The sequence below is a fragment of the Panulirus ornatus genome, chromosome 19 (assembly GCF_036320965.1).
Source record: "Panulirus ornatus isolate Po-2019 chromosome 19, ASM3632096v1, whole genome shotgun sequence".
NCBI lineage: Eukaryota > Metazoa > Arthropoda > Malacostraca > Decapoda > Palinuridae > Panulirus > Panulirus ornatus.
In genome coordinates this window covers 493,197-517,098 of record NC_092242.1, presented here as the reverse complement: position 1 = coordinate 517,098, position 23,902 = coordinate 493,197, and the positions used below count along the sequence as shown (strand labels likewise).

The window sequence follows — 23,902 nt, the reverse complement described above, 5'->3', positions numbered from 1 at the left end:
CTGTTTCCTTGCGCTACCTCGCAAACGCGGGAGACAGCGACAAAGTATAAAAAAAAAAAGAAATATATATATATATGTATATTTATTTTTTATTTATTATACTTTGTCACTGTCTCCCGCGTTTGCGAGGTAGCGCAAGGAAACAGACGAAAGAAATGGCCCAACCCCCCCCATACACATGTATATACATACGTCCACACACACAAATATACATACCTACACAGCTTTCCATGGTTTACCCCAGACGCTTCACATGCCTTGATTCAATCCACTGACAGCACGTCAACCCCGGTATACCACATCGCTCCAATTCAGTCTATTCCTTGCCCTCCTTTCACCCTCCTGCATGTTCAGGCCCCGATCACACAAAATCTTTTTCACTCCATCTTTCCACCTCCAATTTGGTCTCCCTCTTCTCCTCGTTCCCTCCACCTCCGACACATATATCCTCTTGGTCAATCTTTCCTCACTCATTCTCTCCATGTGCCCAAACCACTTCAAAACACCCTCTTCTGCTCTCTCAACCACGCTCTTTTTATTTCCACACATCTCTCTTACCCTTACGTTACTCACTCGATCAAACCACCTCACACCACACATTGTCCTCAAACATCTCATTTCCAGCACATCCATCCTCCTGCGCACACCTCTATCCATAGCCCACGCCTCGCAACCATACAACATTGTTGGAACCACTATTCCTTCAAACATACCCATTTTTGCTTTCCGAGATAATGTTCTCGACTTCTACACATTCTTCAAGGCCCCCAGAATTTTCGCCCCCTCCCCCACCCTATGATCCACTTCCGCTTCCATGGTTCCATCCGCTGCCAGATCCACTCCCAGATATCTAAAACACTTCACTTCCTCCAGTTTTTCTCCATTCAAACTCACCTCCCAATTGACTTGACCCTCAACCCTACTGTACCTAATAACCTTGCTCTTATTCACATTTACTCTTAACTTTCTTCTTCCACACACTTTACCAAACTCAGTCACCAGCTTCTGCAGTTTCTCACATGAATCAGCCACCAGCACTGTATCATCAGCGAACAACAACTGACTCACTTCCCAAGCTCTCTCATCCCCAACAGACTTCATACTTGCCCCTCTTTCCAGGACTCTTGCAGTTACCTCCCTAACAACCCCATCCATGGAACCATGGAAGCGGAAGTGGATCATAGGGTGGGGGAGGGGGCGAAAATTTTGGGAGCCTTGAAAAATGTGTGGAAGTCGAGAACATTATCTCGGAAAGCAAAAATGGGTATGTTTGAAGGAATAGTGGTTCCAACAATGTTGTATGGTTGCGAGGCGTGGGCTATGGATAGAGTTGTGCGCAGGAGGATGGACGTGCTGGAAATGAGATGTTTGAGGAAAATGTGTGGTGTGAGGTGGTTTGATCGAGTAAGTAACGTAAGGGTAAGAGAGATGTGTGGAAATAAAAAGAGCGTGGTTGAGAGAGCAGAAGAGGGTGTTTTGAAATGGTTTGGGCACATGGAGAGAATGAGTGAGGAAAGATTGACCAAGAGGATATATGTGTCGGAGGTGGAGGGAACGAGGAGAAGAGGGAGACCAAATTGGAGGTGGAAAGATGGAGTGAAAAAGATTTTGTGTGATCGGGGCCTGAACATGCAGGAGGGTGAAAGGAGGGCAAGGAATAGAGTGAATTGGAGCGATGTGGTATACAGGGGTTGACGTGCTGTCAGTGGATTGAATCAAGGCATGTGAAGCGTCTGGGGTAAACCATGGAAAGCTGTGTAGGTATGCATGTTTGCTTGTGTGGACGTGTGTATGTACATGTGTATGGGGGGGGGGTTGGGCCATTTCTTTCGTCTGTTTCCTTGCGCTACCTCGCAAACGCGGGAGACAGCGACAAAGTATAAAAAAAAAAAAAAAAAAAATATATATATATATATATATATATATATATATATATATATATATATATATATATATGATGCTCTGATACAGAGCATCAGATATATATATATTTAATATATATATATATATATCTTTCTTTTCTTTCATACTATTCGCCATTTCCCGCATTAGTGAGGTAGCGTTGAGAACAGAGAACTGGGCCCTTGAGGGAATTTCCTCACCTGGGCCCCTTCTCTGTTCCCTCTTTTGGAAAATTAGAAAAAAAAAAAAAAGTGAGAGGGGAGGATTTCCAGCCTCCCGCTCCCTCCCCTTTTAGTCGCCTTCTACGACACGCAGGGAATACGTGGGAAGTATTCTTTCTCCCCTATCCCCAGGGATATATTTTTTTTTTTTTTTTGCTTTGTCGCTGTCTCCCACGTTTGCGAGGTAGCGCAAGGAAACAGACGAAAGAAATGGCCCAACCCACCCCCATACACATGTATATACATACGTCCACACACGTAAATATACATACCTACACAGCTTTCCATGGTTTACCCCAGACGCTTCACATGCCTTGATTCAATCCACTGACAGCACGTCAACCCCGGTATACCACATCGCTCCAATTCACTCTATTCCTTGCCCTCCTTTCACCCTCCTGCATGTTCAGGCCCCAATCACACAAAATCTTTTTCACTCCATCTTTCCACCTCCAATTTGGTCTCCCTCTTCTCCTCGTTCCCTCCACCTCCGACACATATATTCTCTTGGTCAATCTTTCCTCACTCATTCTCTCCATGTGCCCGAACCATTTCAAAACACCCTCTTCTGCTCTCTCAACCACGCTCTTTTTATTTCCACACATCTCTCTTACCCTTACGTTACTTACTCGATCAAACCACCTCACACCACACATTGTCCTCAAACATCTCATTTCCAGCACGTCCATCCTCCTGCGCACAACTCTATCCATAGCCCACGCCTCGCAACCATACAACGTTGTTGGAACCACTATTCCTTCAAACAGACCCATTTTTGCTTTCCGAGATAATGTTCTCGACTTCCACACATTCTTCAAGGCTCCCAGAATTTTCGCCCCCTCCCCCACCCTATGATCCACTTCCGCTTCCATGGTTCCATCCACTGCCAGATCCACTCCCAGATATCTAAAACACTTCACTTCCTCCAGTTTTTCTCCATTCAAATTCACCTCCCAATTGACTTGACCCTCAACCCTACTGTACCTAATAACCTTGCTCTTATTCACATTTACTCTTAACTTTCTTCTTTCACACACTTTACCAAACTCAGTCACCAGCTTCTGCAGTTTCTCACATGAGTCAGCCACCACCGTTGTATCATCAGCGAACAACAACTGACTCACTTCCCAAGCTCTCTCATCCCCAACAGACTTCATACTTGCCCCTCTTTCCAAAACTCTTGCATTCACCTCCCTAACAACCCCATCCATAAACAAATTAAATAACCATGGAGACATCGCACACCCCTGCCGCAAACCTACATTCACTGAGAACCAATCACTTTCCTCTCTTCCTACACGTACACATGCCTTACATCCTCGATAAAAACTTTTCACTGCTTCTAACAACCTTCCTCCCACACCATATATTCTTAATACCTTCCACAGAGCATCTCTATCAACTCTATCATATGCCTTCTCCAGATCCATAAATGCTACATACAAATCCATTTGCTTTTCTAAGTATTTCTCACATACATTCTTCAAAGCAAACACCTGATCCACAGATCCTCTACCACTTCTGAAACCACACTGCTCTTCCCCAATCTGATGCTCTGTACATGCCTTCACCCTCTCAATCAATATCCTCCCATATAATTTACCAGGAATACTCAACAAACTTATACCTCTGTAATTTGAGCACTCACTCTTATCCCCTTTGCCTTTGTACAATGGCACTATGCACGCATTCTGCCAATCCTCAGGCACCTCACCATGAGTCATACATACATTAAATAACCTTACCAACCAGTCAACAATACAGTCACCCCCTTTTTTAATAAATTCCACAGCAATACCATCCAAACCTGCTGCCTTGCCGGCTTTCATCTTCCGCAAAGCTTTTACTACCTCTTCTCTGTTTACCAAATCATTTTCCCTAACCCCCGCACTTTGCACACCACCTCGACCAAAACACCCTATATCTGCCACTCTATCATCAAACACATTCAACAAACCTTCAAAATACTCACTCCAGCTCCTTCTCACATCACCACTACTTGTTATCACCTCCCCATTTGCGCCCTTCACTGAAGTTCCCATTTGCTCCCTTGTCTTACGCACTTTATTTACCTCGTTCCAGAACATCTTTTTATTCTCCTTAAAATTTAATGATACTCTCTCACCCCAACGCTCATTTGCCCTTTTTTCACCTCTTGCACCTTTCTCTTGACTTCCTGTCTCTTTCTTTTATACATCTCCCAATTTCATTTTTTCCCTGCAAAAATCATCCAAATGCCTCTCTCTTCTCTTTCACTAATACTCTTACTTCTTCATCCCACCACTCACTACCCTTTCTAATCAACCCACCTCCCACTCTTCTCATGCCACAAGCATCTTTTGCGCAATCCATCACTGATTTCCTAAATACATCCCATTCCTCCCCCACTCCCCTTACTTCCATTGTTCTCACCTTTTTCCATTCTGTACTCAGTGTCTCCTGGTACTTCCTCACACAAGTGTCCTTCCCAAGCTCACTTACTCTCACCACCCTCTTCACCCCAACATTCACTCTTCTTTTCTGAAAACCCATACAAATCTTCACCTTAGCCTCCACATTTATATATATAAATGCCCATGCATGCACATGTACATACGTATACATATACATATTCATACTTGCTTGCCTTCATCCATTCCCGGCGCCACCCTGCCCCACAGGAAATGGCAACGCCACATGTCAGAGAGGTAGAACCTGGAAAACAGACAAAAAGGGCCACGTTCATTCACACAGTCTCTAGCTGTCATGTGTGATGCATCAAAACCACAATTTCCTATCCACATTAAGGCCCCACAGACTTTTACATAGTATGCCCAAGATGTTTCACATGCCTTGGTTCAGTCCATTAACAGCACGTCGAACCCAGTATACCACACCGTTCCAATTCAATCTATCCCATGCATGCCTTTCACCGTCATGTATGTTCAGGCCCTGATTGCTCAAAATCTTTTTCACTCCATCTTTCCACCTCCAAAATTGGTCCCCCACTTCTTGTTTCCTCCACCTCTGACACATATATCCTCTTTGTCAACCTTTCCTCACTCATTCTCTCTGTATGTCCAAACCATTTCAACACACCCACTTCTGTTCTTTCAACCACACTCTTTTTATTACACACACCTCTCTTACCCTTTCATTACTTTCTCGATCATTATTTTGCTTTGTCGCTGTCTCCCACGTTAGCGAGGTAGCGCAAGGAAACAGACGAAAGAATGGCCCAACCCACCCACATACACATGTATATACATACACGTCCACACACGCAAATATACATACCTATACATCTCAACGTATACATATATATACACACACAGACATATACATACATACACATGTACATAATTTATACTGTCTGCCTTTATTCATTCACATCGCCACCCTGCCACACATGAAATAACAACCCCATCCCCCTTCATGTGTGCGAGGTAGCGCTAGGAAGACAACAAAGGCCCCATTTGTTCACACTCAGTCTCTAGCTGTCATGTAATAATGCACCGAAACCACAGCTCCCTTTCCACATCCAGGCCCCACAGAACGATCCATGGTTTACCCTAGACACTTCACATGCCCTGGTTCAATCCATTCATAGCACGTCGACCCTGGTATACCACATCGTTCCAATTCACTCTATTCCTTGCACGCCTTTCACCCTCCTGCATGTTCAGGCCCCGATCACTCAAAATCTTTTTCACTCCATCTTTCCACCTCCAATTTGATCTCCCACTTCTCCTCGTTCCCTCCACCTCTGACACATATATCCTCTTCGTCAATCTTTCCTGACTCATTCTTTCCATGTGACCAAACCATTTCAAAACACCCTCTTTTGCTGTCTCAACCACACTTTTTATTACCACACATCTCTCTTACCCGATTATTACTTACTCGATCAAACCACCTCACACCACATATTGTCGTCAAACATCTCATTTCCAGCGCATCCAACCTCCTACGCACAACTCTATCCATAGCCCATGCCTCGCAACCATACAACATTGTTGGAACCACTATTCCTTCAAACATACCCATTTTTGCTTTCCAAGATAATGTTCTCGACTTCTACACATTCTTCAAGGCTCCCAGAATTTTCGCCCCCTCCCCCACCCTATGATTCACCTCCACTTCCATGGTTCCATTAGCTGCCAAATCCACTCCCAGATATCTAAAACCCTTGATTTCTTCCAGTTTTTCTCGATTCAAACTTACCTCCCAATTGACTTGACCCTCAACCCTACTGTACCTAATAACCTTGCTCTTATTCGCATTTACTCTCAACTTTCTTCTTTCCCACACTTTACCAAACTCAGTCACCAGCTTCTGCAGTTTCTCACATGAATCAGCCACCAGTGCTGTATCATTAGCGAACAACAACTGACTCACTTCCCAAGCTCTCTCATCCACAACAGACTTCATATTTGCCCCTCTTTCCAAAACCCTTGCATTCACCTCCCTAACAACCTCATCCATAAACAAATTAAACAACCATGGAGACATCACACACCCCTGCCACAAACCTACATTCACTGAGAACCAATCACTTTCCTCTCTTCCTACACATACACATGCCTTGCATCCTCAATAAAAACTTTTCACTGCTTGTAGCAACTTTCCTCCCACACCATATATTCTTAATACCTTCCACAGAGCATCTCTATCAACTTTATCATATACCTTCTCCAGATCCATAAATGCTACATACAAATCCATTTGCTTTTCTAAGTATTTCTCACATACATTCTTCAAAGCAAACATCTGATCCACACATCCTCTACCACTTCTGAAACCACACTGCTCTTCCCCAATCTGATGCTCTGTACATGCTTTCACCCTCTCAATCAATACCCTCCCATATAATTTACCAGGAATACTCAACAAACTTATACCTCTGTAATTTGAGCACTCACCTTTGTCCCCTTTGCCTTTGTACAATGGCACTATGCACGCATTCTGCCAATCCTCAGGCACCTCACCATGAATCATACATACATTGAATAACCTTACCAACCAGTCAACAACAAAGTCACCTCCTTTTTTAATAAATTCCACTGCAATACCATCCAAACCCGTTGCCTTGCCGGCTTTCATCTTCCGCAAAGCTTTTACTACCTCTTCTCTGTTTACCAAATTATCCTCCCTAACCCTCTTACTTTGCACACCACCTCGACCAAAACACCCTATATCTGCCACTCAATCATCAAACACATTCAACAAACCTTCCAAATACTCACTCCATCTCCTTCTCACATCACCACTACTTGTTATCAGCTCCCCATTAGCCCCCTTCACTGAAGTTCCCATTTGTTCCCTTGTCTTACGCACTTTATTTTCCTCCTTCCAGAACATCTTTTTATTCTCCCTAAAATTTAATGATACTCTCTAACCCCAACTCTCATTTGCCCTCTTTTTCCTCTCGCACCTTTCTCTTGACCTCCTGCCTCTTTCTTTTATACATCTCCCACTCATTTGCATCATTTCCCTGCAAAAATCATCCAAATACCTCTCTCTTCTCTTTCACTAATAATCTTACTTCTTCATCCCACCACTCACAACCCTTTCTGATCTGCCCATCTCCCACGCTTCTCATGCCACAAGCATCTTTTGCGCAAGCCATCACTGCTTCCCTAAATTCGTCCCATTCCTCCCCCACTCCCCTTACCTCCTTTGTTCTCACCTTTTTCCATTCTGTACTCAGTCTCTCCTGGTACTTCCTCACACAAGTCCCCTTCCCAAGCTCACTTACTCTCACTACTCTCTTCACCCCAACATTCTCTCTTCTTTTCTGAAAACCTCTACAAATCTTCACCTTCGCCTCCACAAGATAATGATCAGACATCCCTCCAGTTGCACCTCTCAGCACATTAACATCCAAAAGTCTCTCGTGCACCTATCAATTAACATGTAATCCAATAACGCTCTCTGGCCATCTCTCCTACTTATATATGTATACTTATGTATATCTCTCTTTTTAAACCAGGCATTCCCAATCACCAGTCCTTTTTTAGCACATAAATCCACAAGCTCCACCATTTCCATTTATAACACTGAACACCCCCATGTATACCAATTATTCCCTCAACTGCCACATTACTCACCTTTGCATTCAAATCACTCATCACTATAACCCGGTCTTGTGCATCAAAACCACTAACACACTCCTTCAGCTGCTCCCAAAACACTCGCCTCCCATTATCTTTCTTCTCATGCCCAGGTGCATATGCATCAATAATCACCCATCTCTCTCCATCCACTTTCAGTTTTACCCATATCAATCTAGAGTTTACTTTCTTACACTCTATCACATACTCCCACCACTCCTGTTTCAGGAGTAGTGCTACTCCTTCCCTTGCTCTTGTCCTCTCACTACCCCCTGACTTTACTCCCAAGACACTCCCAAACCACTCTTCCCCTTTACCCTTGAGCGTCGTTTCACTCAGAGCGAAGGTGAGTAATGTGGCAGTTGAGGGAATAATTGGTATACATGGGGTGTTCAGTGTTGTAAATGGAAATAGTGAATTCCTTGTAGATTTATGTGCTGAAAAAGGACTGGTGATTGGGAATACCTGGTTTAAAAAGAGAGATATACATAAGTATACATATGTAAGTAGGAGAGATGGCCAGAGAGCATTATTGGATTACGTGTTAATTGATTGGCGTGCAAAAGAGAGACTTTTGGATGTTAATGTGCTGAGAGGTGCAACTGGAGGGATGTCTGATCATTATCTTGTAGAGGAGAAGGTGAAGATTTGTAGAGGTTTTCAGAAAGGAAGAGAGAATGTTGGGGTGAAGAGAGTGGTGAGAGCAAGTGAGCTTGGGAAGGAGACTTGTGTGAGGAAGTACCAGGAGAGACTGAGTACAGAATGGAAAAAGGTGATAAAGGTGAAAGAAGTGAAAAAGAGGGCAAATGAGAGATGGGGTAAGAGAGTATCATTAAATTTTAGGGAGAAGGAAAAGATGTTTTGGAAGGAGGTAAATAAAGTGCGTAAGACAAGGGAACAAATGGGAACTATGGTGAAGGGGGCTAATGGGGAGCTGATAACAAGTAGTGGTGTTGTGAGAAGGAGATGGAGTGAGTATTTGGAAGGTTTGTTGATTGTGTTTGATGATAGAGTGGCAGATGTAGGGTGTTTTGGTCGAGGTGGTGTGCAAAGTGAGAGGGTTAGGGAAAATGGTTTGGTAAACAGAGAAGAGGTAGTAAAAGCTTTGCGGAAGATGAAAGCCGGCAAGGCAGCGGGTTTGGATGGTATTGCAGTGGAATTTATTAAAAAAGGGGGTGACTTTGTTGTTGACTGGTTGGTTAGGTTATTTAATGTATGTATGACTCATGGTGAGGTGCCTGAGGATTGGCGGAATGCTTGCATAGTGCCATTGTACAAAGGCAAAGGGGACAAAGGTGAGTGCTCAAATTACAGAGGTATAAGTTTGTTGAGTATTCCTGGTAAATTATATGGGAGGGTATTGATTGAAAGGGTGAAGGCATGTACAGAGCATCAGATTGGGGAAGAGCAGTGTGGTTACAGAAGTGGTAGATCAGGTGTTTGCTTTGAGGAATGTATGTGAGAAATACTTAGAAAAGCAAATGGATTTGTATGTAGCATTTATGGATCTGGAGAAGGCATATGATAGAGTTGATAGAAATGCTCTGTGGAATGTACTAAGAATATATGGTGTGGGAGGCAAGTTGTTAGAAGCAGTGAAAAGTTTTTATCGAGGATGTAAGGCATGTGTACATGTAGGAAGAGAGGAAAGTGATTGGTTCTCAGTGAATGTAGGTTTGCGGCAGGGGTGTGTGATGTCTCCATGGTTGTTTAATTTGTTTATCGTTGGTGTTGTAAGGGAGGTGAATGCAAGAGTTTTGGAAAGAGGGGCAAGTATGCAGTCTGTTGGGGATGAGAGATCTTGGGAAGTGAGTCAGTTGTTGTTCGCTGATGATACAGCGTTGATGGCTGATTCATGTGAGAAACTGCAGAAGCTGGTGACTGAGTTTGGTAAAGTGTGGGAAAGAAGAAATTTGAGAGTAAATGTGATTAAGAGCAAGGTTATTAGGTACAGTAGGATTGAGGGTCAAGTCAATTGGGAGGTAAGTTTGAATGGAGAAAAACTGGAGGAAGTGAAGTGTTTTATCTGTGAGTGGATTTGGCAGCGGATGGAACTATGGAAGCGGAAGTGAATCATAGGGTGGGGGAGGGGGCGAAAATTCTGGGAGCCTTGAAAAATGTGTGGAAGTCGAGAACATTATCTCGGAAAGCAAAAATGGGTATGTTTGAAGGAATAGTGGTTCCAACAATGTTGTATGGTTGTGAGGCATGGGCTATGGATAGAGTTGTGCGAAGGAGGGTGGATGTGCTGGAAATGAGATGTTTGAGGACAATATGTGGTGTGAGGTGGTTTGATCGAGTAAGTAATAATAGGGTAAGAGAGATGTGTGGTAATAAAAAGAGTATGGTTGAGACAGCAGAAGAGGGCGTTTTGAAATGGTTTGGTCACATGGAGAGAATGAGTGAGGGAAGATTGACAAAGAGGATATATGTGTCAGAGGTGGAGCGAACGAGGAGAAGTGGGAAACCAAATTGGAGGTGGAAAGATGGAGTGAAAAAGATTTTGAGTGATAGGGGCCTGAACATGCAGGAGGGTGAAAGGCATGCAAGGAGTAGAGTGAATTGGAATGATGTGGTATACCTGGGTCGATGTGGTGTCACTGGATTGAACCAGGGCATGTAAAGCATCTGGGGTAAACCATGGAAAGTTGTGTGGGGCCTGGATGTGGAAAGGGAGCTGTGGTTTCGGTGCATTATTACATAACAGCTTGAGACTGAGTGTGAACGAATGGGGCCTTTGCTGTCTTTTCCTAGCACTACCTCGCAGACATGAGGGGGTAGGGGGTTGTTATTTCATGTGCGGTGAGGTGGCGATGGGAATGAATAAAGGCAGACAGTATGAATTATGTACATGTGTATATATGTATATGTCTGTGTGTGTATATATATGTATACGTTGAGATGTATAGGTATGTATATTTGCGTGTGTAGACGTGTATGTATATACATGTGTATGTGGGTGGGTTAGGCCATTCTTTCGTCTGTTTCCTTGCGCTACCTTGCTAACACGGGGAGACAGCGACAAAGGGCCAGATATCCTCCCCTCCTTGTATTTTTGACTTTCTAAAATGGGAAACAGGAGTCACGCGGGGAGTGCTCATCCTCCTCGAAGGCTCAGACTGGGGTGTCTAAATGTGTGTGGATGTAACCAAGATGTGAAAAAGGAGAGATAGGTAGTATGCTTGAGGAAAGGAACCTGGATGTTTTGGCTCTGAGTGAAACGAAGCTCAAGGGTAAAGGGGAAGAGTGGTTTGGGAATGTCTTGGGAGTAAAGGCAGGGGTTAGTGAGAGGACAAGAGCAAGGGAAGGAGTAGCACTACTCCTGAAACAGGAGTGGTGGGAGTATGAGATAGAATGTAAGAAAGTAAATTCTCGATTAATATGGGTAAAAGTGAAAGTTGATGGAGAGAGATGGGTGATTATTGGTGCATATGCACCTGGGCATGAGAAGAAAGATCATGAGAGGCAAGTGTTTTGGGAGCAGCTGAATGAGTGTGTTTGTGGTTTTGATGCACGAGACAAGGTTATAGTGATGGGTGATTTGAATGCAAAGGTGAGTAATGTGGCAGTTGAGGGAATAATTGGTATACATGGGGTGTTCAGTGTTGTAAATGGAAATGGTGAAGAGCTTGTAGATTTATGTGCTGAAAAAGGACTGGTGATTGGGAATACCTGGTTTAAAAAGCGAGATATACATATGTAAGTAGGAGAGATGGCCAGAGAACGTTATTGGAGTACGTGTTAATTGACAGGCGCGTGGAAGAGAAACTTTTGGATGTTAATGTGCTGAGAGGTGCAACTGGAGGGATGTCTGATCATTATCTTGTGGAGGCTAAGGTGAAGATTTGTATGGGTTTTCAGAAAAGAAGAGTAAATGTAGGGGTGAAGAGGGTGGTGAGAGTAAGTGAGCTTGGGAAGGAGACTTGTGTGAGGAAGTACCAGTAGAGACTGAGTACAGAATGGAAAAAGGTGAGAACAATGGAAGTAAGGGGAGTGGGGGAGGAATGGGATGTATTTAGGGAATCAGTGATGGATTGCGCAAAAGATGCTTTTGGCATGAGAAGAGTGGGAGGTGGGTTGATTAGAAAGGGTAGTGAGTGGTGGGATGAAGTAAGATTATTAATGAAAGAGAAGAGAGAGGCATTTGGACGATTTCTGCAGGGAAAAAATGCAATTGAGTGGGAGATGTATAAAAGAAAGAGACAGGAGGTCAAGAGAAAGGTGCAAGAGGTGAAAAGGAGGGCAAATGAGAGTTGGGGTGAGAGAGTACCATTAAATTTTAGGGAGAATAAAAAGATGTTCTGGAAGGAGGTAAATAAAGTGCGTAAGACAAGGGAGCAAATGGGAACTTCAGTGAAGGGCGCAAATGGGGAGGTGATAACAAGTAGTGGTGATGTGAGAAGGAGATGGAGTGAGTATTTTGAAGGTTTGTTGAATGTGTTTGATGATAGAGTGGCAGATATAGGGTGTTTTGGTCGAGGTGGTGTGCAAAGTGAGAGGGTTAGGGAAAATGATTTGGTAAACAGAGAAGAGGTAGTAAAAGCTTTGCGGAAGATGAAAGCCGGCAAGGCAGCAGGTTTGGATGGTATTGCAGTGGAATTTATTAAAAGAGGGGGTGACTTTGTTGTTGACTGGTTGGTAAGGTTATTTAATGTATGTATGACTCATGGTGAGGTGCCTGAGGATTGGCGGAATGCGTGCATAGTGCCATTGCACAAAGGCAAAGGGGATAAGAGTGAGTGCTCAAATTACAGAGGTATAAGTTTGTTGAGTATTCCTGGTAAATTATATGGGAGGGTATTGATTGAGAGGGTGAAGGCATGTACAGAGCATCAGATTGGGGAAGAGCAGTGTGGTTTCAGAAGTGGTAGAGGATGTGTGGATCAGGTGTTTGCTTTGAAGAATGTATGTGAGAAACAGTTAGAAAAGCAAATGGATTTGTATGTAGCATTTATGGATCTGGAGAAGGCATATGATAGAGTTGATAGAGATGCTCTGTGGAAGGTATTAAGAATATATGGTGTGGGAGGAAAGTTGTTAGAAGCAGTGAAAAGTTTTTATCGAGGATGTAAGGCATGTGTACGTGTAGGAAGAGAGGAAAGTGATTGGTTCTCAGTGAATGTAGGTTTGTGGCAGGGGTGTGTGATGTCTCCATGGTTGTTTAATTTGTTTATGGATGGGATTGTTAGGGAGGTGAATGCAAGAGTTTTGGAAAGAGGGGCAAGTATGAAGTCTGTTGTGGATGAGAGAGCTTGGGAAGTGAGTCAGTTGTTGTTCGCTGATGATACAGCGCTGGTGGCTGATTCATGTGAGAAACTGCAGAAGCTGGTGACTGAGTTTGGTAAAGTGTGTGAAAGAAGAAAGTTAAGAGTAAATGTGAATAAGAGCAAGGTTATTAGGTACAGTAGGGTTGAGGGTCAAGTCAATTGGGAGGTAAGTTTGAATGGAGAAAAACTGGAGGAAGTAAAGTGTTTTAGATATCTGGGAGTGGATCTGGCAGCGGATGGAACCATGGAAGCGGAAGTGAATCATAGGGTGGGGGAGGGGGCGAAAATCCTGGGAGCCTTGAAGAATGTGTGGAAGTCGAGAACATTATCAAGGAAAGCAAAAATGGGTATGTTTGAAGGAATAGTGGTTCCAACAATGTTGTATGGTTGCGAGGCGTGGGCTATGGATAGAGTTGTGTGCAGGAGGGTGGATGTGCTGGAAATGAGATGTTTGAGGATAATGTGTGGTGTGAGGTGGTTTGATCGAGTAAGTAATGTAAGGGTAAGAGAGATGTGTGGAAATAAAAAGAGCGTGGTTGAGAGAGGAGAAGAGGGTGTTTTGAAATGGTTTGGGCACATGGAGAGAATGAGAGAGGAAAGATTGACCAAGAGGATATATGTGTCGGAGGTGGAGGGAACGAGGAGAAGTGGGAGACCAAATTGGAGGTGGAAAGATGGAGTGAAAAAGATTTTGAGTGATCAGGGCCTGAACATGCAGGAGGGTGAAAGGCGGGCAAGGAATAGAGTGAATTGGATCGATGTGGTATACCGGGGTTGACATGCTGTCAGTGGATTGAATCAGGGCATGTGAATCATCTGGGGTAAACCATGGAAAGTTGTGTGGGGCCTGGATGTGGAAAGGGAGCTGTGGTTTTGGGCATTATTGCGTGACAGCTGGAGACTGAGTGTGAACGAATGGGGCCTTTGTTGTCTTTTCCTAGTGCTACCTCGCACACATGAGGGGGGAGGGGGATGGTATTCCATGTGTGGCGAGGTGGCGATGGGAAGGAATAGGGGCAGACAGTGTGAATTGTGTGCATGGGTATATATGTATGTGTCTGTGTGTGTATTTATATGTGTACATTGAGATGTATAGGTATGTATATTTGCGTGTGTGTGTGTACATTGTGTATGGGGTGGGTTGTGCCATTTCTTTCGTCTTTTTCCTTGCGCTACCTCGCAAACGCGGGCAGACAGCGACAAAGCAAAATAAATAAATAAATAAATAAAATAAAATATATGTGTGTGTGTGTGTGTATGTGAGTGGATGTTCCTTTCTTTGTCTGTTTCCTGGCTCTGCCTTGCTAACACGGAAGATGGCAATCAGGCATGAAAAAATGAAAAAGGGATTGGCGAAAACATCATTAGACAACTGTGTCTCAGAGAGAAGTAAGATATTAGGGGAGGCAGTAGGCAGATCTTGTTCAACTGAGGAAAGGTTGCTAGAGAGACCACAAATGTTGTTATAGTGAACAGGAAAAGAGGAAGGTTTAATAGAGGGGGAAAGGTCATGCAGGGATGGTACTACTGCTGTCAGGCAGAAATCCGGAGATTGATAGCAACCGATTATACCAGGGACTAGGGGCCATAGATTTGTTGGACTCTTTCATGATTATGCTTAAAAATGTTTGAATAGCCAGGAGTTGGCAAGAGTACTTGTATGAAGAAAATAAGTGAGCTTTGAATAGGTGTATGGTGCTTGTAAAGGGAAATTGAACAACCACTGTGACATCACACTGATGCAATAGACACATCTTCACATGGAACCACCCTCCTTCCTCTCCTCCTGCTCAAGCACATGCCTTACACTCTTTGAGAAGAGCTGCTTTGTCTCACTTCAGTAGCCTCTGCTCACAGATCCTCCCACCCACAACAAATATATACCTGATGAAATACATACACTGAAATAACCCCGCCAAACCTAAACAGCTGACCTCTCAGTTCAGTCTTAAACTCCAACTTTTTGGACATGTACCCATCAGAAAACACACACCCTAAACAAAAAACACAGGTCACAGTGTCTTGCTTTCACTTTGGATATCACCCATTACAACAACACTACAAACACCATTTCAACATATCCCAAGACCCCTTTTTGCCCACAATGCAGTTGCCTTAAAGAATCACCAAACACTTTCTACACAGTTGCTTTGTGCTCTCTGCACATAAGCACACACACACAACTTTACGACACTTCATGACTTGTGGTCACGATTGGTGGATGTGGCTAGCTTCCTAAGTGCTGCAGGAGCCTCAAGAATAGAAGGGACTCCTATGGCAGAAAGGTTTGGCAAGTTTTATGTTTTCCCAAGAACCCCTTTTTAGAAAAGGCCCTGGTGTTACTTCAGGAACCCTTTTCTTGCTGCATACCAAACTATGACTGCATAAGGTAACATGGTGAGTGAAAAGTCACTTTCGGTAAAGCTGAATCATTGGGAGTACAGTCTCATCAATGAACTCCTCTTTTCAAAGGAGTGTTCATTTTCCAGCTACTTGCTAGAAGAGGTCAGGGAGTTACTTCAGGAATCCTTTTCTAGAAGCTCCTGCAGCTCCTTAGAACCCTTCTTTGGAAGAAATCATCAGTAGAGGTCTTTGGCAATCCTCTAACATTTTTGACAGTTCCTTGTTCTGGATCTTTAGGACTAACCTTCTTTGGAATTACTGCCTTCAGTGCAGATAGACCTTAGAATGCCATGATATCACTTTTAAGGCTCAAGGCAGATAGACCCAAATATGCCAGATATAACATTTAACATTCCAAAAGAAGGAACAGAGGGGGCCAGGTGAGGATATTCCAAAAAAGGCCCAGTCCTCTGTTCCTAACGCTACCTCGCTAACGCGGGAAATGGCGAATAGTTTAAAAGAAAAGAAAAAGATAACATTTAAGGTACTTCTTTCTTTATTTTGTCCTTGTTTTGATTTTTTTTTTCACAAACCTCCTTTTCTTGTAGGACTTGTGGGGTAGAATGACTTTGGTGGGATATGTAAGTTTTAAGGTATGAGAAAACAAATCTCCAGAATGGTGCTCTGCAAACTTTTTCCAGTTTGTTATTTCTCACCCTTCCTTTCTCTCTCAAAAAACTTTCTCTTAACTGATGGTGACCACCACTTCATTGACGTACTTATTCCAAGAATGATCAGCTAGGGGACAGTGATGTCATCACTGAGTGGAGATTGCTGAATGGTCTCATGGCAACCTGGGTAGAGCTATTGGCCACTAGAATTGAATAGATGGCCAGTAAAGAATGAGATGCATTTACCTCATCAGAAGTTAGGGGGTTGATAGGTCTATAACCCCTGGGGATCCAAGAGCTTCTCTTAAGGTTTGTGGGACATTGCCTGAAGAGAAACAAGTTTTTCATCCTTCAAAACTCTATGTTTATGATCTTTAGATGAACTGAAAGGTAACTGAAATCTAACAAACATTCAATTGCTTACTCTAGAATGGCATCTTACCGATGAAAAAATTAACGTAAAGACTGATTTAACACAATAGATATCCTCATGCACACACAGTAAATACTGCCCTGCTGACCCAGCCTCCTCACAGAATTAAGCTTGTATCTCACAAATTAATTTTGCAGAGGACCACTACTGTTCTGTGATATTCTTCTTTCTGTACTAAATAGAAAAGTATTTTCTGAATATGTTATGTGAGTTGCATGCACATTTTGATACTATTGTTTATAAGATTCTTCACTTATATGTACTATCTTTTCTTCAGTCTCATCACTCCTCTTAGATTCAGTGGTGATTATCGGCCTTTCTTCACCATCCACGACTCAGAGTTTAAAGAGTATACAACACGTACCTCAGCTCCACCAAATGTTATTCTTGGGGTCACAAATCCATTTTTTGCCAAAACTCTACAGCATTGGCCACATATCATTAGGATAGGAGACAGCACAGGTGAGTAGACTTTACTGCTTGTGGGTACTTGGCCAGTACTTGACATATATGTAGATTGCTGTGGCTGAATACATATGAGTCGCCTTTAATTAGTGTAAGTGGGTAACCATTAATGTGTGAGTAATCATTGCCTGTTGTAAAAGAATATTGTTGTTAATGTAAATGACTAAAACAACCCCAATTTCTTTTCCATTTTTCAGTCATGACTGCAAAAGTTTCTGGTATTGTTTTAGAGAATAGCAGTTGAAATAATTGAGAATGATTCCAAGACCGAGTTGATTTTTATGAAATCTTGAAAGAGAGCAAAATTAGATCATATTACATTATCAGGAAAGTTCCTCAGATATTATTAGAATGGTTCATAGTAGGCTTCAGGGCTTGCTTACACACATAAATATACAAGTACTAACCCACAATCCAACATGCTTTTTACATTATTTTTATTTTTTTTTATATATTTCAGGCTCACCTAGTAATCAGAAACATAAACTGAAGAAAGCATCTGCTCTAAAGACAGTGGAACAGAAACCTGGTGTATACACCAAGTATAAACCCCATCTACAAGCTGACAAGGTAGGCTTCTTTGTTGATAAGTCTGCAGTAATCATTAGATGGGAGGAAAATAATAGTAAATGGTTTGCGTTTATTAGATTGTATATAATGGCTGGGTGCAATTGGTGTAATGCACTGATACCCCCTTAGCTGACTTGGGTTCATTGCAATATCAATGTCAATTTTTTATTTTGTTCATCCTTGTTTGCAGTTTTCCATTTTCCCAAGGTAGTGTGAGGAACAGATAAAGAAACAGCATCATTTGCTTACATCCAACTATATCTGTCATGTATAATGCACCGAAACCAGGGCCCATCATTAACATCTAGGCCCCACAGGCCTTTTCATGGTTTCCCCTAACCACTTCATATGCCTTAGTTCAGTCCTATGACAGCACATCAACACATTTATACCACATTGCTCCAGTTCACTGTGTCCTGTGTGTGCCTTACATCCACCTGCATGTTCAGGCTTTGAATGTTCTAAACTTTTTTCACTCCATCCATCCAAATCCAGTTTGGTCTCCTCCTCTGCTCTACTCCTAACTCAAACAGTCTGGCCAAAAGTAGAGGCATAAGAGGACCATCAAGGTAACTTATTGCAGAAATCATTTCATGTCTCTCATAGAGACCCTGATAAATATATTAAGCTGTGCATCAACGGCTTTGATCTTATGTTTGGCAGTGATGTGAGTGTTATAACCATCACTTTGTGTCTTGCATCCATGAGGCTTGTGTCTGTTTTGTTTATCTCATATGTATCGCTGCTTCCAAGGAGAAGGGAACATTTTGGTTTTTAAACAGAAATGGAAGAGACGAGCAAGCACAGGTGCAAGGTCAGAGGCACACTCTTTCAGTGTATGGGGATGGATGCTATCAGGACCATTGACCTTGCTTGTGTCCAGATAAAGAAGTTTTTTTTCAGACAGGAAGGGGCATAGGATTAGTAAGAGGAGCATCTGGGTGTGAAGTAATACTAGAGTCATCCCTGATGGAGTTAGAGGAGAAATGGGAGCCAAAGAGAGTTGCTTTGTCTTTGAGAGAGACTGCTATGGTACCATCAGAACAGAAAGTGAAGGAAAGGTTGAGCAACAGAAGATGTTAGAGATGGCCTTAGCTAAAGACCAGAAAGACCTATCAGTAGATGATGAGGTGAGGTTATCACATTTTCTTTGATTAAAGGAACACTTCGCCTCACGGATAACTTGTTTGGGCAGTGATAAAAGCTGAGTGGGAGCCAGAGGAACAAGAGTTTATCCAAGCCTAAATGGCCTCAGAACAGGAACGGTTGAACTATGGATTGGATGAAGAGGTCGTCATGGAGGAAGAGGGGATAAATGCTTCCATTCCCACAAGAATAACCTCTGCTATGCGTGGAGACAGAAGCATCACCACATAAGAGACAATAATTTACCCAAGGAAAGTCAGAGAAGGGGCTGCTGCAGGGGAAGGTGTGATTAGAATAGATGTATTTATCTAATATATCTATTTTAATGGCACCTTCCCCTCCAGTTGCCCCCTCTAAATGAAAGTAGTGACACCTCAACAAAGCTTTCCGAAATAAGTTACAAAAATTCTTTCTGAATTTCTTTCGGTAAATTCACATCTTTTTTTGAGGCGATGCTTCTGTCTTTACGAAACACATAAGTTGTAGGAATAGGATTTGTTGCACAAATAAAGCTTGATACATGGAAGCCTTATTTCCAGCAGTATTTGTCAGATTTTTTCATAGACTGTTTTTATTTACCTCAGTGTGGGGATACTGTTTGCATGTCTGGAGTGGCTGTTCCTACAGTTCTTTCTTAACCAGAGAGGAAACAGTAGCCTTATGCCTTATTAACTCAACTGATATCACTTTTCATTTGGTTTCAAATAAAAAACCTGATGCATGTAAGCCTTTTTTTTTTTAAGACTATTTGCCTCAAGGAGGACCCTGTTTGCATGTCTGGAGTGGCTGTTCCTCCCGTTCTCTCTTAGCCAGAGAAGAAACAAGAGCCTTATGCATTATTGATTCTCCTGATATCTCCTCCACTTATCACATACTGTCCTCCATGATTTTGCTACTCACTTTCTGTTGTACTGGTATTATTTTGGCCACTGCTCTTGTGAACTGTCCATTTGTTCCAGCCATTCAATGCTAGACCAATGGCACATGAATGGATGCTGCTTCCCATAATTTGTTTTTGAAGGCTAACTATTTGAGGATTGACAATTATGATACATCATTTTCCCAAGACAGTGAAGCTATGAAATTCTCTTCCCTCTTCCTGTAACCATTCCAATTTTAAGAGTCAGGTATACAGACAGTTGAGGAGCTCTGATAAATCTTGTTATTTTTTGTTGTTGTCTACATACATTTGAGGAGCTCTAATCTCACTTTTTTGTTTGTCCTTTTGTTTTGGCCATGTTTGAGGTGTTCTAAGCTTCTGCCATGCCATTTGATTTAGAAAAGAGTAAAAATGGAGTAGCAGAAATTTAAGTTGAGTTTGGCTGACACTGAATGTATTTCAGTTTTTCCAATAAGTAAAGTTTTTAAGTGAGCAGTTTTTAAAGTTACTAAGGCATTTTCAGACTCATTTCCATCAATATATGAGCAGGACCTGTATCCAGTAACAGACTAACATAGAAGGATCTTGAAATACTTATTGAATTGGGAGGTGAGTATCAGTTATGTGGGATGTTTATAGAAGGGTATCATGCATTATCCAAAGTTAAACGTTGATATGAAACAGCAAGGAAGTGCAGTCATATGACAATACAGGATTGACATACTGTAATTGGTAGACAGTTGAATATGATCTGTTGTACATTTCTGATAGAAGAAAATGATTTGTAAAGTTTTTAAATTAAAGCCTTGGCATCCTTTCTACTTGATAACATGTATATTGTGTTCAAAGGGTCTAGTTAAGCGGTTGCTGAAGGGTGTGCAAACTGGACGGCCAGTGGAAGTGCAGAGTGCTCTCTTGCGGCGTCACCTTTTGGAATTAACCCAATCATTCATGATTCCTCTGGAGCGCTATGTAGCATCTTTGATGCCCTTACAAAAGAATATCTCCCCATATAAGGTTAGTTTCAGTTTCACCTTTTTTCAATAGCTGTTTATAGTTTGTCAGTTATGAAATTCCACTCTGAAAACACTTTAACCCATAAATAGTATATAGATAGCATGTAAGTGGATTCTAGACACATACGTCAGCACTAACAGTCCTGCAGGGATATTATAGATGGTTTATCAACCTATTCACTCGGAAAGTAATGAAGAGCATAGTTTTTAATTGATAGCATTCTAGAGTTCAGAAACTTATGTAGTTCTGGGGTGAAATGCTGTTATGCTTGGCATAGGACTTCTCACTCTTCGTTTTGAAATAGATCCTAGGTTAGCAATCCCTGCATCTCCCATTGACAGGGTAAGACTAACTCTGGCATTTAGTTTTCTGGGAATTTCTTTTTTGTTTTTCTGGCAGGGGTGTGTGATGCCATAATGACTCTTTAATTTGTTTATGGATAGGGTGGTGAGTATGTAGTCAGTCACCAGAGGAAGATGGGACCCAGGAAGTGAGTCAGTTGTTATTTGCTGATGACACAGCGTTAGTCGCAGATTTGAGTGAGAAACTGCAGAAGTTGGTGACTGAGTTAGAAGACTGTGTGAAAGGAGGAAGTTAAGAGTAAATATGAATGAAAGCAAGGTTATTAGTTGTAGCAGGGTAGAGGGAAAGGTTAGTTAGGGTGTGAGTTTGATTGGAGAAGATTTGGAGGAAGTGAAGCATTTTAGATACCTGGAGGTGGAAATGGCAGCAAATGGAACCATGGAAGCTAAAGTGAGTCATAGGGTGGTTGAGGGGGCGAAGGTTCTGGCAACATTGAAGAATGTAATGAAAGAGAGGTTGTTATCTAGGTGGGGGACTTAAATGGGTATGTTTGAAAGTACTTTAGTCCCAACAATGTTGTGTGGGTGCAAGGCATGGGCTATGGATGAGGATATTTGTTGGAGGGTTGATATGTTGGAAATTAAATGTTTGAAGAAAATATGTAATGTGAGGTGGTTTGATTGAGAAATAATGAGAGAGTGATTGAGAGAGCTGAAGAGGGTTTGCTGAAATAGTTTGGACATATGGAAAGAATGAGTGAGGAGAGTTTGACAAAGAGGATATATTTTTCAGAAGTTGAGGATACAAGAAGGGGAAGATCAAATTGGAGATTGGAGGATGAACTTGAAAAAATATGGGTGATCAGGGCCTGAACATGCAGGTAGGCAAAAGTTGTGCAAGGAATACAGTGAATTGGAACAGTTGGGTATACAGGGGTCAATGTTCTTTCATTGGACTGAACCAGGGCATATGAAGTGGCCAAGGAAACCATGGAAAGGCCTTTGCGGCTTGGTTGTGAATAGGGGGTTGTGGTTTGATGCATTGCTTATTACAGCTTGAGAATGGATGGGAGTGAATGTGGCCTTTCTTCATTTGTTCTTGACACTACCATGCTAACATGGGAAACAGCAATCAAGTATGAAAATAACATTTTCATTCAGATTTGAATTTGTAAATGGAATAAATGTCTAATTTTCCAGAAGCCTGTACTTGTCAACTTTTGGGTTAGAATTATTAGAAACTTCCCACTTTTATCTGTCAATGGGATTGGAATTGTCTTCAAGACCATATACTTCTTCATTTCATTGCAGGAACCTGATCTAGAGATGACATGAAATCAGTAAAGAATCAGTTTTTTTGATAAGTTATTACATCATAGGATACTGCTAAGAGATTATTCTTTTCTTTAAATTTCTAAAATGCTTCCCTGATTATATCATCAGGGATAGACCATTACAGACTTAAAATTGCCCAAAACAGTTCCCAATACAGGAAGAATTAAGAAAAATGGCCCTGTGTTAAACAGTAAGTATGGAGAACATATAGGTAAGTCTCATTCCATTCCAGGACAAGCAACCCTTTCTATTTATTTATATTTGTTTTGCTTTGTCGCTGTCTCCCGCGTTAGTGAGGTAGCGTAAGGAAACAAATGAAAGAATGGCCCAACCCACCCACATACACATGTATATACGCACATATCCACACATGCAAATATACATACCTATACATCTCAGTGTACACATATATATACATACACAGACATATACATATATACATGTGTGGCGAGGTGGCGATGGGAATGAATAAAGGCAGACAGTGTGAATTGTGTGCATGGGTATATATGTATGTGTCTGTGTGTGTATATATATGTGTACATTGAGATGTATAGGTATGTATATTTGCGTGTGTGGACGTGTATGTATATACATGTGTATGGGGTGGGTTGGACCATTTCTTTCGTCTGTTTCCTTGCGCTACCTCGCAAACGCGGGAGACAGTGACAAAGCAAAATAAAAATAAGACATAATTCATACTGTCTGCCTTTATTTATTCCCATTGCCACCCCGCCACACATGGAATAACAACCCCCTCCCCCCTCATGTGTGTGAGGTAGCGCCAGGAAAAGACAACAAAGGCCCCATTCGTTCACACTCAGTCTCTAGCTGTCATGTAATAATGCACCAAAACCACAGCTCCCTTTCCACATCCAGGCCTCCCAGAACTTTCCATGGTTTACCCCAGACGCTTCACATGCCCTGGTTCAATCCATTGACAGTACGTCGACCCCGGTATACCACATCGCTCCAATTCACTCTATTCCTTGCACGCCTTTCACCCTCCTGCATGTCCAGGCCCCGATCACTCAAAATCACTCAACCCTTTCTATTTTTTTTTTTTTCTTTATTATACTTTGACGCTGTCTCCCGCGTTTGCGAGGTAGCGCAAGGGAACAGGCGAAAGAAATGGCCCAACCCCCCCCCATACACACGTATATACATACGTCCACACACGCAAATATACATACCTACACAGCTTTCCATGGTTTACCCCAGACGCTTCACATGCCCTGATTCAATCCACTGACAGCACGTC

The 23,902-nt window shown here is 42.3% G+C and overlaps 1 protein-coding gene across 3 annotated transcripts in view; it reads left to right on the top strand.

Moving 5' to 3' along the window:
• The window catches only part of LOC139755303 (protein DENND6A), a 150,528-nt gene that overhangs the window by 96,418 nt on the left and 30,208 nt on the right, over nucleotides 1-23,902 (top strand). For 2 of the 3 annotated variants that reach the window (XR_011714072.1, XM_071673422.1), the window contains exons 7-9: nucleotides 17,207-17,391; nucleotides 17,855-17,964; nucleotides 20,840-21,007. Coding sequence is in view for 2 of the 3 variants with exons in the window: in XM_071673422.1 (XP_071529523.1) it covers nucleotides 17,207-17,391; nucleotides 17,855-17,964; nucleotides 20,840-21,007 (463 nt within the window). In the remaining variant the exon portion in view is untranslated. The remainder of the gene's footprint in view (nucleotides 1-17,206; nucleotides 17,392-17,854; nucleotides 17,965-20,839; nucleotides 21,008-23,902) is intronic. The other variant, XM_071673423.1, reaches the window with a different exon arrangement.